General features: G+C 34.8%; 2 protein-coding genes across 2 annotated transcripts; both read left to right on the top strand.

The window, feature by feature from the left end:
- Positions 1 to 330: 330 nt before the first annotated feature.
- On the top strand, positions 331 to 3,031 carry LOC112027108 (small RNA-binding protein 11, chloroplastic). Its single transcript, XM_024059782.2, has 4 exons — positions 331 to 638; positions 2,376 to 2,444; positions 2,530 to 2,636; positions 2,715 to 3,031. The coding sequence occupies exons 1-4, from the start codon at positions 530 to 532 to the stop codon at positions 2,820 to 2,822; spliced, it is 393 nt and encodes a 130-aa protein (XP_023915550.1). The 5' UTR covers positions 331 to 529; the 3' UTR covers positions 2,823 to 3,031.
- A 6,488-nt stretch (positions 3,032 to 9,519) lies between these two features.
- LOC112027094 (heterogeneous nuclear ribonucleoprotein Q) lies at positions 9,520 to 15,722 on the top strand (the record flags this gene model as incomplete). The annotated part of the gene is given in 4 exon segments (XM_065771924.1): positions 9,520 to 9,727; positions 9,819 to 10,006; positions 13,413 to 13,498; positions 15,331 to 15,722. Coding segments are annotated over 4 exon segments (651 nt in total), but the record flags the coding sequence as incomplete, so codon positions are not given.
- Between the last annotated feature and the right edge of the window lie 1,937 nt (positions 15,723 to 17,659).

The raw sequence follows: 17,659 nt of genomic DNA, 5'->3' as shown, positions 1-17,659 counted from the left end.
CCAAAAAAAAAAAAAAAAAAAAACCTCTATGGAGCTTGCCCATGAAATGCCAAAGCCCATTCCCCAATTAATTTCCTTTTGGGCCCTTCTTCATGACTGCAGGTTAAAAAATGAACGTATTGGTCTCAATTCTCAAATAGTACTACTGCATATTCTTAGTGCGATGGTCACTTTACATGTAAAAGTGCTTGTAAAGTGTGAAGAGTAAAAGTCGGGTTTCAAGACTTCAGAAGGAGCTTCACACACACATATATATATATATATATATATATATATTTTTTTTTTTTTATATTTAGAGTAGAATTCTATCATATATATATATATATATAAATAAAAACTCAAAAGATGTGAGCTTCTGGGTATAGAGTCTATAGAGACGCACTGATGAGTCGCAGTGATGAAGCAAAGTGATTATTCAGCAAATAGTAATACTCTAATAGTAATACCTCCTCCTCCTCCTCCTCTTTCTTCTTCACGCTTCATATAGACTCACAGACACAGCTGCCCTTTACCCTACACACACACAATAATGGCGGCTTTAAGAGGAATATCCCACAACCTATACACACATATCTCACACCCCAACCCTCAACTACTATTCTTCTTCAGAGGATTCTCTTCTAAGCTTTTCGTCAAAGGTATGGCACCACCTCTCTCTCTCTCTCTCTCTGAAATTAAGGTTTTTGAGCATCAGTTTCCTCTGTTTGATACTGAGAAAATGTGGGGATTGAGAATCTTAACATTTTACCCCTGATGGACAACATTGTGAAACCAAGTACTAGTTAACTAACAAAACTATTCACTAGTTGTTATCAATTTTTTTGGGTGGTAAATTCTAGTTGTTATCATTACTTTGCTAAAATTTTCTGTCCTTAAAAAAAAAAAAAATATATATATATATATATATATATAAAACAAAAAGGGAGGGATTTCTCAGCCTGTGCCTTCCACCAAAAGGGCTGGGTTGCGGATTTGAGTCCAGGAATCAGCCTTTCCAAACAAAAAAAAGAATTGGGTAAGGCTGCAAAAGTGGGAGCTTTGTACATTTGTTTAAATCTACTGTAATGCTAGTAACTTTTGCCTTTGCCTCTGTATATATTATTAGCAAGCTTTGATTCAATATCTTGGTGATTATGCTTTATATCTAGATTTTGGGTTTTAGGTTTTGGAAAATTAGGCAGGACTGAATAGAAAAGAAATCTGTTCAGTCCTCAATTATGAGTGTGTATGTTATTGTATAAAACAGGAACTGTTACAATTGAACTGAAAATCCTGCTCCATTGGATTAGGATTGACTTCTGTCCAGTTATAAAGTGGAAGTATATAGAATTATAGCAACTTGTATGGATTAGAGTCCTCATCAAACAATACCTGGCAGAGCACAACCTCGTCAATTTTTTAACCATACATTTTATGGATTTTAAGTCATCAAAAGAAAAGGGTAGAGGTTAGACGGGAGCAATTATCATTTATGATCCTCAAAAAAGGGTTTCTGTTATGTTATGTTCCTAATAGAGATTGACAAATTCTTCATGTTTTGCTTACTTGTATATGATAAGATTCCATGACTTCAAAACTACACTCTTGATTCATTGGTAGAGTTATTTGGTTGTACTGCAGAGTGCAGACCCTTGTTCTTGTATCTGCTCAGGATGTACTACTACTTCGTCTTGTTGCCTATCTGATGAAAATATGACTGAAAATTTGATGCTTGAGGTTCATAATGGTTAAACCTCAATCAGAATTAAGCTTTATTGCAATGCCTAAGGAATTATATTTTTCAGATAGGCACAAGTGATATTGTTGAGTCCGAAATTTTGATACATAGTTAAACAACCTACTGCGACCCCTTTTATCAGATTCTCATTATAAGCATCTATTAATCTGTTGAAGGATGGCTGCTGAGTGTGCATCTGCTTAGGGTCATTCTCAACTTATTTCTAAGCTGGATAGAGGGTATAATTTGTTTTGTTACAGTGTACTATATATCCAGTGTCAAAGCGGGGTTTGCTTATCAAATTTTAATTTCATCTGATAACTTTTTTCTGTCCCCTTTGAGCTTAATTCTGATACATAAAGAAACTATGCTATTGCAATATTTAAATTGGGAAAATCAGATGAACTTTGCTATGATATTTCGATGGAATATCTTGAATGTAAAACACACATTTACACATGTATGTGTAAGGTATCTAGAATATTTTGGCCATACAATATTACTCTTGAGTAAACATTATTAAAACAGCATTTTCTTTACTCTTGGAGCTATATCCCTTGACACACCCAGCTTTACAACTCTTTTGCTATTCATAACTCATGAATTTGTTGCACGTATGCTTCTAATTTTTTCTTTTTTGGTTTTGAATTTGTTGCAGATATATCTTTCTCCACCACAGAAGAGACCTTGGCTGAAGCCTTTTCAAAATTTGGTGAAGTTACTGAAGGTAACTACTGTTACTGCCAACCCTAGCATCAATTTATTTTTCCATATCGATAATCTTTAGTCATCCAGCTCTTCTGCTTTTCCAGCTAAAATAATAAGGGATAAAGTCAGAAACAGATCAAAAGGTTACGGGTATGTGAGTTTTGCTAAAGAGGATGAAGCCAAGAGGGCCTTGACAGACATGAATGGGAAGGCAAGATTACATGATCTTCTCCTCCTCTGTTTTTTTCTCCAGTTCATTTAATAATGTGAACAGTGATAATTTTTGCAGTTTCTAGATGGACGTGCCATTTTTGTAGACCCTGCAAGGCCAAGTAGACATTTTGATTCTGCTATGCGAGTAGCAAGAGGACCCCCTGAGCCAGCAGGTGATAGCTGATATTAACTTTCAAGTCTTCTTGATATACATGCAATAATGTTGGAAAGACTAGCACATGAATGGTCAGATATTTTATGTGTAGCTTTTTTAATTCTATTGCTTTAGTAAGCTTTTGATCTCTCCGTGCCTATGAAACTTCTGGACATCACTTTTAGAACCAACTCTTTCCATTAAGTCCATAGCATTTAATGGCAATTTATCCTTTTCAACGGGATTTAACTTTTTTTTTTTTTTTGAGAATCCAATGGGATTTAACTATTTATACAAATTGCTGCAAAGCATTTAACTATTTATGGAGTCTTGACAAAACCATTGAACTTAAAGAGATGAATGATGTTGTTACATATTTTCCCCCTATTTGGCATTGGCATAGCTGGGATTGTGTACATATGAGAATGATGGAAGTCCATCTAGTGAGGTTGGCATATAAATGGTTGCCACTTGCCAGAGAGTTGTGTCCAAGACCACAGCTAAGGGAGCACAGGGCTGAAAGATGAGTACATCAAGAGATGTCAGTCTTGAGTCTTGACCCTTTTTCTTAAATCAATCTAACTATTGATTCAAGATAAAAAATGTTGTATCCATGCCATGGAGATGGTGGGCAAGGGTGTGCGGTCAGCAAAGGAGGTGAGAGAGAAGCTAAAAGAGGACCCTTGTCACAGACAAGCATGTCGTGAGAGGTTTTACCCCTTTTATTGTAAGCCTATGGATATTTATAGAGAGGAGATGGAATGTTTCATAATTAAATTCACGGTAAGACTTATCATTCATGCGAGAAGTAAAAACATTACTAATGTTGGGATTTTTTTTAGCTCTTATGTGGGTTAGAAAATACATATTTCAGATATTTTGGTAAGAAATAATTTCCTAGTAATGAAAACAATATTTCATTTCTAAATCTATTCTCGCTTGCTGGCTATAACCATGTCTAAACTCTAAGGCTTTGTTTGGTTGAGAAAATGAAAAAGTGAGAGGATAAAAAATAATGAGAGGATGGAAAAGTGAGAGGATAGAAAATATTTAGTTTTCCCTCGTGTGTGTTTGGTTGGAGAGATGGAAAAGTGGAGGGATGGAAAATTTGTTTATTTGGATGAGAAGAAAAATGAGATGATGAAAAATATAGTTGGTATAAATTTACTTTTATACCCCTATTATTTAAAATATTATATTTTTATTTTTAATTATATTACCCACAAATATATAAATATATTTATAAGCAAGTCAATCTTTTTTTTTTTTTAATTACATATTCTTTTTTAGGAATATTATTATTTTTAATTATATTACCCACAAATATATAAATATATTTATAAGCAAGTCAATCTTTTTTTTTTTTTAATTACATATTCTTTTTTAGGAATATTACACAAACTATTTCTTATAAAAAAAACTCTACATACAAATTTAATAAAATTTTCACCTTACCTATTAAATAAAAAAGATTATATATATATATATAAAGAAACTGCTGCACGTATAGAAAAATAGAAATAAACAAAAACAAAACCCATTCATATTAACCTTTCGTCTACCCATGGTCCCATATCCAGTTCCAGTAACTAGAGCACGAAGAGGACATCACAGGAATAAGAAACAAGATTTTGTGGGTGGCAAAGGTGACCTGTGAGATTTTGTGGGAGGCGATGTGAAATTTTGTGGGTGGCGAAGTCAATGGCGTGAGATTTTGTGGGTGGCGAAGTCGATGGCATGAAATTTTGATGAACGGCATAGGGTGACAACGATGGCGACAGTGACTTGGCTAACCTCGACTCAGATGGACAATTAAGGGGGTATATGTGTCATTTCAAGATTGGAGCTTTTTCTCTCCTCTATTTTCTTCTCGATTTGGGGAGATGAATTTTTGTGGGCCTAGGTGACTTGTTTTCTCCCCTATTTTCCCTCCCTTCAATTTTCTTTGCTGAGCCAAACGGAGGAAAATAACATTCCACCCCCCCCCCCCTTCCCCCCAAATTTTCCTCTCTTCCTTGTTTTCCCTCGCCTTTTCACCCGAACCAAACATAGTGTAAAGGGTAAGATTCCTATAAAAAAAAATGCAAAGATGTTTGTCTTACTTGGGAGTAAAACCATTTTTATGTGGAAGTGACCTGGACGACTTGGGAGCTGGCATCTGAATTGGATAATATAATCATGCCCAATAATATTAAGATAATCCTCCCTGAAAATAAAAATGATATTATGATAGTCCTTTCATAAAGGCAATCACATGTGGGTTGGTACAGAAGTCACGGACATTATTCTAAGTAAAGGCAAATGTTAAGTAATATAGCAAGTCAGATAATTAAGTGAACTTTCTAATTGTTTAGCTAATTCATGTCGTTAAAAGATACGAGGTTTAAATACCGTCCACACCAAAACTAATATGTGTCTTAGTCTAATAAAAAATAACATTTATCATGAAGTAGACCTCATATGTTGAAATTTTATTTCATCTATAAATTTATTTTATTTTTTTTCTAACTTTTCACAAAGCCAAGGAGACAAAATATGTGTAAAATTAGTACTAAAATGGAGGAGCTCAGCCCATTTTTGCTTATTTATTAGAGAGAGGCCTATTAGCTTACAATCGAGTCTCCCTATCACTAAAACGAGCTTTGTGCATATCGCCTTCGAGGAATAGGAGTAGCGTTTGGCAAATAGAAAAAGGTGTATGAAAAGTTTGCACTTTGTACCTTTAAATAAATCTAATAAATAGGGATTTAAATCCTGTGTTTGAAATGCGTTATTCAGATGCAAAACAACTTTTTATTGGCTATAAAAATAAAAGAATAAAAACTTTGATAGTACATATATATATATATTAATAATAATTTGATAGTATAATGGGAAGGGGGATTTAGAATTTGAGTTCATTATTAAAGAAAAATCAGTTAACTATTGATATGGGACATTATAAAGGATTTCATTATCATCAGGTTATAATATAGGTGTCAATTCAAGTTTGCATGTCATGTTTGTGTCATATTGAAATAAGAGTATTCGACTAAATGACTCAACTTAAACCTGACTCATTTAGTAATTGCGTCATGATCTTTTAACCCTAACACAACTTTTTAATGAAGTGGGTTGACATGAAACTTCTCATTTGACACGCTAAATATACAGGCCGCGTTAGGTTGATATGAATGTGACATGACTCATTTCAACTTACGTAACATTAAACATGTTGGGTTGGCATAAATTCAATCAACTTAAACCGCTTAAAAAAATACATGATTTATATTGTTATCGTTATAAATTTAATACAAACTCAAAAAAAAAAAAACCCATGTTGCTTAAATTAAAAAAAAAAGAAATTAATTATTTATATGGAGGTTTAGAGATTTAAGTTTTGTAAAGTTTCAAATAGAAAAAGAGAAACAATTAAAAGAAAACATTTCCTAATCATTTGTTATTTGACAAGAAAATTACACTTGCTATTTTATAAGTAGAACATATCATACGAAATGAGTTTGAATTTTGTTTTTTTTTTTTTGTTATTATTTTTTTATAACTAAGAATTAAGGACTAAAGAACGATCATTTTGAAGCAAATACCAAAAAAATTGAAAATTTTGTTGTATCTAAAAAAATAAAAACCATTAACCGGGCCATGACTTATTATAAATGACCCATTATCCTAAATTCCTATTATTATTAATATTGAAACTTTTTTTTTTGGAGAATATATTAATATTGAAACTTATATGTTTAGAAGAGTATTCCAACATTCCTCTATATTTTACCGTTGAAAACATACCCGACCCAATAATTATTGCTCACAAAACCCAATTTCTGCAATGAATGACCTTCAATTTTTTTTGTCAAAATTGTAAAATAAAATAAAGGGAGCCCCAATTTGGCAAAAAATAAAAGTTAATAAATCTTCTGCAAAATTAATAATTATTACAAAATCCCCTTCACAATAATTCGGGACCCCCAAAATTTACATAAAACTCTCTTGGGCTCATAACGTAATTACTGTTAGTCTAGGGCTTCTTATCCGTAAATAATAAAAAATAAAAAATAAAAAAAGCAATAATTATTTTTATTACATACTAAAAGCAAAAAATAATTGGATCTTGCAGTTTTTCCGAGTTTTCGCTGTTCAAACTTTAACATTCAAAAAAGTCTCCGCAGGTAGCTTCTCCGGTACTCTCTCTCTCTCTAAAACTCTCACTTTCTCTCTCTAGAATTTGCCTTTTGTGTGATGAAATCTCACCTTTTGTCTTTTTACTCTTTTTTTTTTTTGTTTTTGTTTTTGTTTTTTATGTGTTTGATTTGTTGGGGTGTGATTGTCATAGTGGCAACATAATGTGACTTTTTTTTTTTGTTGAAATTGAATGCAGATTGAGCTTAGTTTTGGTATTTAAGAGATGGGTTTTTGCGCATTTCAACTGGGGTTTCCAAAGTTTGGAGCTTTTTTTGGTTTTTAATTTGTAGGGTGTAGTGTGGTTTGGTTTGGTGTGCTATTGCATGAGCTTTTTGAGATACATGAATTTTTAGCTCCTCAAGTATGAGGAACTTTGGACTTGAACTTGATTGGATTTGTACCTGTTGTGATTCTAAATTTTTTGTGTGTGTTTATGGAAATATAGTTTGTTTACTCTTTTGGGTAGGTTAATTTTGTTTATCTAGCTCGATAAGATTGAGGGGAAATGATAGTGGCATTACATTACTGTTTCTTACTGGTAACCTGGTAGTTAGTAGAGATTTGTACTCTATATGGATCTTCTGAAGAGGTCCTGTTTTCCGAAAAATATGTCATTTGGCCATGTCAATGATTTCCTTAAATGGAAAGGCTTATGGAACCCACAAATTTATAACCAATTTTTAGTTGTTTGCAGAAGAAAATATCTATTCATTCTGGTTTTAAAAATGGTATAATAAGATGTTTTCATCAAGGAGCTCGAAATCCTTATTATATGAAAAAACATGTTTACTGTTACATTTATAATTCCGGTTATGTAGAGAGGGATATTGCATGTTTATTTATTGCTCTCTCACCTTTTTAAAGGAACTTGCTGGATATGAAAACGTTGTGACTTTTTTTTTTTTTTTTTTTAATATACACAAATGTGTGAAATTATTTATAAATTTTCTGAAGTAGTGTCGATGTATGATCTGATGATATGGTGGAAGAATATAATGTTATGAAAAGGGAATTTTACGGATAACCCTTTGTCGGTATCTAGTTAGAAAAAAAAAAAAGGTCATGTGTGTAGATTTAATATGAGTAATTGGGTGAATTTGGTAAATGATTGTTATTGTGTTTTGGTGGGACATATATTTGACTTGGATATTCTGGGGTTTTGAATTTTAGATTGTTTCTTATAATCAAGGGAAGGATTTGGCTTAATTGGGTTATGGTAGACAATTGAATATTTCTTCTACGTTATATAGTCCTAGGATAACAGTTTGGTATTATATACTTCATGTATGCTATTTGAGATAGTCTGTAGTTGCCTTAAATAATGAAATTAATTTATAGTAGATTTATATTCCTTCTCTGCTTTATCAAGAATGTACTGTGTAGTCTGTAAACAAAGATGGCACGCTATTGTTTATTGACTCTCCTGTGTCTTATGATTAGCAGTCTAAGTATTGGGTTATGTTACTTCTCAGGAGATATTGTAAGAATTTAATTGTTTTTTTTTTTAAAAAATAAATTTTTTAATTATTGATACTGTGTACTGGTTATGTAAAACATGTCTATAATGTCCATTGCAAATACCTGATCTCAACTTATATGTCTAAATTTATTGCAGGAAGGTGCACAAAATTGGTACGTTTATTTGGAACTGTATTATTTTCTACAATTGGACCATTTTTGTGGCTTTTTTCTCCTTTTTGTTTGAGCTCTGTCATTCCTTTCATATCTGAATGACTCTTGAGCATAACCCTGGAAACTTCTTTTGAGCATGGTCTGTCGCCTTGGATTAACGTGAAGCATTATAATTGTCTCCATATTTAATTCAATTATCCTTAATTTTTTTTATTATTATTATTTTTTGGTTACATTTTGTGCTTCTTTGCTATTCTTAAATTTTATGGGGTTATGTGCACCCTTTGGGATGAAGATAGTGAAAGCCTTTTTTTTGCTTTGGCCTATATGTTTTTTTACAGCAGCCTAATTCTGATTCAAGAAATTCATGATTTGAAAATTTGCACCACCTTCATGATCATTATAAGTATCATTCAGAAATCTCTTTTACCGGTCTTGTTAGTACTGCTACTAATGTTATCATTATCCCATTGGTAAAAGTCTTTCACATTGCAACCCCCTTGAGTCTTTATCTCATCACGTGGGTTCAGTTGAAATTCATACCCTGTTGACCAAAAACACTGAAAATCATACTCTGCAACTCCTTTTGGCCTTTCATTTTGTTTCCTCCTTTCGGCATGTGTATACTTCTTCCCATAAATTCTTCTGGCCTCTGTGCCTTCTTCACAGTTGCCTTGCCAGCGTGTTTAGTTAGATACATAAGATGCCACGGACAAGGGCAGTTTTTTAAATACTCAGTATTTGACCTATGATCTGTGCCTGGTCCACATGACTATCTTTTAGTAGTTGTTCAAATATGTCAGACTTTTGTCTTCTTTTGTTCTAAACTAGTTTTCAGGATCTGGTGGTAGTTGAATTTCATTGCAGTCTATTGTTGGGGCATTGCTCTTGAAGAACTTAAGCTTGTATTGTACAGGTGAAGGCAGTATATGTGAAGAATTTACCGAAGAATGTTACCCAAGACCAGCTAAAGAAGCTATTTGAACATCATGGGAAAATCACAAAAGTGGTTCTGCCACCCGCAAAATCTGGACAGGAAAAAAGTAGAATAGGTTTTGTACATTTTGGGGAGAGGTCAAGTGCCATGAAGGCGCTGAAGAATACAGAAAAATATGAACTTGATGGTGATCATTCATTTGTTTCTTAATGCATTTTACCTTTTTCGAACAAAATTAAATTAGTCAGTCACATTGCTTGGTTTGTTCTGATTTACAGGCCAAGTTTTGGAGTGTTCTCTTGCAAAACCACAGGCAGATCAAAAGTCTGGAGGATCAAATTCACAGAAGGCAGGACTGCTTCCAAGTTATCCACCTCGTGTTGGTTATGGTTTGGTTGGTGGTCCCTATGGTGCTCTTGGTGCAGGATATGGTGGTGCAGGATATGGTGCCACAGGCTTTGCACAGGTGAGTACTGTTTAAATGTGTCACTCTACTCATTTGTGTATGTTCTTTCTTATAAAGGGAATATTTATGTACATAATATCAATTCTGAGCCTTGTTCAGTAACTGTCATGATTTAGGTGTTTTACATGAATATTTATTGCTGCTTTTGTACATTACTTTTAGGTCATAGCCTGATAAAATATGTTGGTAGTTTTGATTCAAAAGTTGCAGTCTGTTTTATTGATTTTATTTAAATTTGCATCTCTTTGTGAGGTGGGTGTAAACTCTTAGGGTGAACATGCTAAAAATCCAAATGCTTTCGTACAATCCTAATGTGCTCAGTTGTGATAAAAAAAAAAAAAATTAAAAAAAAAATTAAAAAAAAAAAAAAGGTTTGGACTTTCCATTTTTTTTTGATAGGTAATAAAACTTTTATTGAAAAAATGAATATCGTGTTCATGATGACATGAAGAAAATGCAAAAAGCTCAAGAGCTAAAGCTAACAGCTAACAGATTGTAGAAAGCAGAAACTGAAATACATTGTGTAAGACCCCAAATACGAGTCCATTGAAATAAAATACCCAAAATAAGATGTTTTAAAAGATCCAAGGATCTCTTTTGTGAAGCACTCTCTCAGAAGTTCACTCCCACCCCCTCAAGCAAAGAGATTTCAAGATACCAGCTGATTAAGTTAAAGTGAACAGCCCCGAGCAAATCTTCTAGAGTACCTTTTGTTTCTATCGATGCATGCTTGTTTTCTTGCGTTGGCTTCAAGCCTTAGTAGGGTCTCAGAGTGCCTTGGACAACTTTATGTATGAAATGAATACACAAATACTCTGAAGTTCTTAACTATTATTATCTAAAAAGAAGTGTGATAACTGCCAATGACCTTCAGCTGGATGGCATGTTCTTCCTCCTACAATAATGGGATCAAGGGTGAGTTGTGGATCAAGTTCCACTGGGTGAATATATAACTTTGCAATTAAAAAAAGAGTGAGTGAAGTGAATGAATCATCATGAAAAATGTTTTTGATATGGTCAAGAAGGGCCTAGACACAGATTGGGAAAGCTTGTAATATCTACTTTTTGTTTTTGATAGGTAAGAAAAAATATATTAAAGACACTACAATACAATATGCAGGAAAAGCTTGTAATATCTACTTTAGAAAATGAGGGCTTTTTTTGTTTGGTCTATGTAAAAGATATTTATTGGAACTCCTTAGAAACCAATATATACCTTCTCCAAATGAGGTTCTTCATGTTATTATAAAAAAGTATAGGGACTTTATATATATAGAGAGAGGGGACCTCTTAGAAAGGAAACAGAAGACTAGGATAAGGGGAGAGAGAGAGAGAATGAAGGAAGAAGTTTCTGTTTTTGACTTGCATTCTGATTGATAGAACTGGTTAAGGAATTTGTTGGCATACATATTATAAATATATATCTCTTTACTTTGTCTCCCCACCGTATTCACGCTGTGTTGTTTCCTGAATCGAATGTCCATATCTGTGCATCCAAGGATAAGAAGTAGGAATGGGAAAAAATGGGAGGGTGACGATGCAATGCAGTCTTCCAAGACGGTTGGTGGTGGGTATGAGGAAAGGAAAAGGATGTTAGAGAGAACAGTATGTAAGAAACAATGGTGGTTAATAAGGTCTTCTGATTGTTAATGGACTCTAGTTTAAATGCGGCCTTCTTTACTTGTAAAAGTACGGTGGAGAATTACATTGTGGGCTCAACACTTGCTGGGTGCATGTGTAACTTAACAATTGAAAAGTCTTCAAAGAACCTCACTGTCTTTTTTCTTCCTTGCTTTTTGGTAATTATGCCTCTCATTATCATGAGAGTTGAAGATAGAAAATAATTAGACTAGAAGAAATGAGATGATGGTTTGGGAAATGAAGCAAAGATAAGAAGAGCACGTGGGAAGAGAGAGGCAAAGAGCAATGTGTCTAATAACCACCATCATGACGGATCTCTCTTATGCTCCCAAAACACCTTTTTGTAGGCTAGAACCAAGGAACTTCAAGCAAATGTTCCAATGAATATAGTAAATACTTAAAATTTTTATTTCATTCAAAAAATTCCCAAAAATATCTAGTAGCTCATCAATATGCTCGTCATATATTTACATTGATAAATTTAAAGTAAAGTGATGCAATTTCTGCTCTGTGTTCTAGCCAGGTCCCTCTGGTTGAATCCCAAGAGACTAGTTATTTGACATAGCGGCAATTGAGATAGTTTGGGGTGATAGTTGAACCCCCCCCTCCTCTCTTTCTCTCTCTCTCTCTCTCTCTTCCCATCCCACCCAAAAAAGAGTCAAGTGGATAACAATTTGGAGTTTTCATACCTGTAATTGAGAAAATGTGCTGGTGTCTTACATTTGGTCATTTTAAAGTTGAGAAGCCTACTTAGCCGCTTCTCCTATGCTACTTATACATGCATTTATTTATGTATACGTGTATTAAATATCCTTTATTTTGTTAGAGTTCTCTTTGGGCTGGGTGGGGGTTTCATTCCTCTTTATTTTTTTGGTGTTGGGTGGGTGGGGATTACACTCTACCACACACATAACGACGCGTATATGTACTTTATGTTGTGGGAGTTCTCTTAGAGGCTGGGTGAGGGGTTTCATTCATTTTTGTGTGTGCATGTGTGTGTGTTGGGGAGGGGTTCTCTTTGTTTGGGATGAACTCACAAAGACTCGACCCAAGGACTTCCCTTGTAGTGTGGCGTCTTNCTTCTGGCCTCTGTGCCTTCTTCACAGTTGCCTTGCCAGCGTGTTTAGTTAGATACATAAGATGCCACGGACAAGGGCAAATGCTAAGCCAGTTGAAGTGGAAAAGCCAAGTGAGCCTGAAAAGCCAGTTGAGTCCGATGAGAAAGTTGATCTTGATGAGGACAATGATCCGAGGAGGTGATGGAAGAAGAGGTTGAGTATGAAGAAGTAGAGGAAGAAGAGGAAGTTGAAGAAATAGAAGAAGAGGTGGAAGAAGTAGAGGAGGAAGAAGAAGAGGAGGAGGAGGAGGTGGAGGAAGTAGAAGAGGAGGATACCGATAATGCCAATGGAGCTGACGATGAGGTGAAGGTTGAAGATGAGGACGAGAAAAAAAAACATGCTGAACTTCTTGCCCTTCCTCCACATGGTTCTGAAGTGTACATAGGTGGCATTCCCCATGATGCTTCAGAGGAGGACTTGGAGCTTTTTTGTGGAATAGGATGGAAATTTCTATCATATATATAATATGAAATAATAAAATGAAATCACTTGTTATTGGTCTTTAAACAGTGCTATTAGCCTATTACATATTATATATGTGCTTTACTGTTGAGTACCTCTGCAATAAATTTTGCTCATCTTGTTTACCTTTTACACTTGTAATTGACGAATCTAGATTTTTGCTGATACCTGGACATGTTTTGCAGCCCATGATGTATGGGAGGGGACCAACTCCTTCTGGTTTGGCAATGATGCCAATGCTTTTGCCTGATGGACGGATCGGATATGTTCTGTAAGCACATCCATGCTATAGACAGGCTTATTCTTACAGATATTACATTATTAATTATGCATCTGCAATTTTTTTCATGTAAATTCCTTATCCGATTAAGATTCACTGCTTGGGCATGTAATCGATTTATTTAGTGATGCAGATCTAAGAAGCCTAAGTAAGCCCAATGGGCCTTTGGTTTATTAGATTTGGTTATCTAGTTATTATGAGTTTAATTATAACTGTTTTTTACACACACACACGCACAAACGCACATGCTCAGACAGCCCACCCGCACACACGAATTTATCGATTAGTTGGTAAATGAGTAAATGACGTTTGATTGATATGAAATCTGATACACACATATGCAATGGTAAATAACATCTAATTGATATGAATATTGGGGGTCCACACACACAAATGCATGCATGTGTGAGCACAAACAAACATGAATTTATTGATTGGATGGTAAATGGCATGTGATTGATATAAAATTTGAGGTGCATGTTAAGCACGAGGAGATTATATAATTTGATAGTGGGATTGTCACAGTATAAATCCCATATATGGTTTCTACATTCTACTTATCAAAAAGAATATAAATATAAATCCAATATAAGAAGTTATTGACTAGTGTAGTATTAATAAAGAACTATATATACCAGGTGAAACTTGACTGTGACCCACTTGGAAATTTTTGTTTATGTATTTTTCTCTAATTTACAGTTTTATAGAGAGATATACGTTTTTGGTCTCTTTAGAAGGTCATGTGATTAGGGTTTTGATTTCTAATTAGATGAATTGAATTCCTAAGATTAAAATGATGCGTAATTAAGTGCTTGGATTGTCCCTTTCCTCTCCTCTTGGGACTAAATGAGGGTTAGGATTGTAGCATTACAATGAGCCTTATATGACAGTTTCTTTTTTTTTTTCTTTTTTTTGGGTGGGGTAAGTTATACACACACGCATTGAGTCTTGAAGCTACAATCTCACCCTCCACCTAACACTTATAAGGGGAGGGGAGGGGGTTCCAGTGGAGGTAGAACTCACTGGCCTTGTATGAAGGTATCTTAAAACTCCTCTACGCAGATTCTGGTGTCATTACATCAGAAATTTGGACTGGAAGTCTTTCTTTGATCCATTGGACCCATAAACTATTGCTCTATGAATCTCAACTTCAGGTCTTTTGCTTTTGATATGATCTACCTCTTAATGCCTAGAGTGTTGCGAAGACCCACTAGGCCAGTTGGTCACTTCATTCTTTCTGATGCTTTTTATAAGAAGCCTATATCTACTTTGCATGAACAGATAGGCAATTTTTGGAGCCATTTCTCCTCCAGGATTAGGTCTGTTTATTTTCTCATGAAAAATGTTGGGCTATTTGGATCTTGGAAACAGCATAAAGAATAGGAAACAATAATATTTCTATGATTAGCTCATTTTGACAAATTTCCTCTCCTTTCCCCTTCCTTCTACAATCCAAAAGGATACTAGTTTTCCAATCAAACTTTTAAGTGCACTGTATGATTGATTTGCTACCAAACAGAGACTGGGGACGTGAATTTTAGGGGTTACAGCTGTTTATGGCCCACAATAAGGATTATCGAACCTCCACTTTCATGGTCTTTTTAGTTCCATATGTTAGCCAAATAAATGGTTGGTTGGTATTAAATAGCATAAATTACAAAATTATTGGCTGATGCACCTTTAAGTGAGTCGATAATCGATATTTCAAGTGTACTTGTAATTCTCAAGACTGGGATATGAATGGAGAAATATGAATTGCTTTATGTGACATCCTAATTGTTGTACCTGGAGATTGACGTTCCATTTTCTTCTTATCCTTGCAGGCAACAGCCAGGAGCACAGCAACATACTCCACCTTCACATCCGAGAGGAGGTGGCAGGGGTGGGGGTGGTGGTGGTGGTGGTGGGAGTGGCAGCAAGAGTAGTGGCAGTTCAAGTAGCGGAAGGCACAGTAATGATGGTGGTCATGGGCACAGGTATCGCCCATATTAGTTGCAGGTTAACTGCTAAAAATTATACATCAGAAAGTGTGCATTAACGTCAAACCTTAAGATCATTCAAGATCTGAATTTAACAGTGTCATCTTCTTCATTGAAGAGTGTAGTGGTATTATTGTACTTTGCCAGTGATTATTACATTTGACATTTGTTAGTTTTGTTAAGCTGTTTTATTCTGTTTTAATTTTGATTTATAAGCCCTCAGACCTTTCTGCTTATTATAATCTGTTATACTTTTTTTCCCTTTCTTTTGTTTTGCATATTGGCGTAAATGCACTTTTAATCTCTACGTTTTGACTTTTTTCCATTTTAGTCCCTACATTTTATTTTTTTCACTTTTAGTCCCTAAAACTAATTTACGCCTTTTATTTTATTCCTTCAGGCCCCATTCCGTCACCAATTAACGGGAAAACTGACGGGATCAATAAAATAATAATAAAAATTTACTGTAGCACTTACACGTCAGCATATAAATTTAAAAAATTAATTTATTAATTTTACCTAAATAAAAAATAAATAAAAACAGAATTAAAAATCAAAATTCAAACCTTACCCAGAATAAAAACATGTGTTCTTCTGTTAATCATATTTTCCCAGCAAACCTTGCCCAAAAATTTAAAAAATCAATATTTTTGTTTCCCAGCAAACCTTGCCCAGCAAACGCAGCCAGACTCTCTTCTCTCATGGTTGAAAATCCAAGCACGAAGATCCAATCCATCTTCTCTCATGGCTGAAATTCCAAGCACGAAGATTGGATCCCTCTCTCGCTTCTCTCATCTCAAACCCAAGCTCTCTCTCTTCTTTCTTGGCCGATCTATGTTATGACTGAAAACCCATGGCCTTCATCTTCTCTAAATCCATGGCTGAAGACCCATGGCGGAAACCCATGGTTGAAACCCACCTTGACCGAAATCTCATCTTCTCTCTCTCTAAACCCAGATCGGTAGTGGCTGACAGAAATCTCATATCATTTTCTCTAAATCCATGGCTGAAGACCCATGGCCGAAATCCCATGGTTGAAGACCCATGGCTGAAACCCACCTTGGCCGAAATTTCATCTTCTCTCTCTCTAAACCTAGATCGGTAGTGGAGCCTAATGCCATGATGGTCATCGTGGTTTGATCTGCGTGGTGGCGTTTGAGATCGGCGTGATGGCTTTTGAGATCGTATGTTTGGTTCGGGTTTGATTCTCACTGTGGCTGTGATTGTAGTGTTTGGCTGTGGGTGTGGTTTTGGTGATGAGTTTTTGGCCGTGGATGGTGATGGGTTTTTGTTCTGTGTTTGGGGTTTGGTGTATTATATAAATGAGGATCTGCTTATTTGTTTGGGAGAGGGAAAATAGTATAAATGAGGATCTGCTTATTTCTGGGCAAGGTTTGCTGGGAAGAACATGCTTAACAGAAGAACACATGTTTTTATTCTGGGCAAGGTTTGAATTTTGATTTTTAATTCTGTTTTTATTTTTTTATTTAGTTAAAATTAATAAATTAATTTTTTAAATTTATATGCTGACGTGTAAGTGCTACAGTAAATTTTTATTATTATTTTATTGATTCCATCAGTTTCCCCGTTAATTGGTGACGGAATGGGGCTTGAAGGACTAAAATAAAAGGCGTAAATTGGTTTTAGGGACTAAAAGTGAAAAAAAATAAAATGTAGGGACTACAATGGAAAAAAGTCAAAACGTAGGGACTAAAAGTGCATTTACGCCATGCATATTTTGTTAGCATACGTATTTTCTTTTGTTTTGCGTTGATATATATATATATATATATATCTCTTGGATTCTGTCTTCCTCCATAAGGATAGCGCATACCAATGCCCCCATTTTATTAGCATACGTAGTTTGCCAATATCAGTTTGGCTTAGGGCATGTGAAGGGTAGATTATAGACTTGTTAACCTTGTTTACAGTTCAACTACAGAAAAATAGCGTAACAAGGGCAAAGCTTCTGTCCAGTACAGTAGAGCAACGGACAGGAAATGATATTGACATGTGACCATTTTTGGATAGGTGTCATTTGTTTCCTATTTAATGCTCCAATTTACTGGACACAAGTTAAACCCTAACAACAATACAATGTAAAGTACGGATAATACAATGGGTCCATGGGGGCTTGGACATGTCTTTTGTCAATTCTCATTAACTTTTCAAT

This window comes from Quercus suber, unplaced genomic scaffold, assembly GCF_002906115.3.
Source record: "Quercus suber isolate HL8 unplaced genomic scaffold, Cork oak 2.0 scaffold_51, whole genome shotgun sequence".
NCBI lineage: Eukaryota > Viridiplantae > Streptophyta > Magnoliopsida > Fagales > Fagaceae > Quercus > Quercus suber.
This window is presented reverse-complemented; position numbering and strand designations above follow the sequence as displayed.

Bases quoted from the DNA above. Each gene is read 5' to 3' on its own strand.
- LOC112027108 (XM_024059782.2), top strand. From the start codon at position 530: ATGGCGGCTTTAAGAGGAATATCCCACAACCTATACACACATATCTCA. The intron at 639-2,375 runs GTATGGCACCAC...AATTTGTTGCAG, and splicing joins TTCTAAGCTTTTCGTCAAAG to ATATATCTTTCTCCACCACA. The intron at 2,637-2,714 runs GCAAGATTACAT...TAATTTTTGCAG, and splicing joins TGACAGACATGAATGGGAAG to TTTCTAGATGGACGTGCCAT.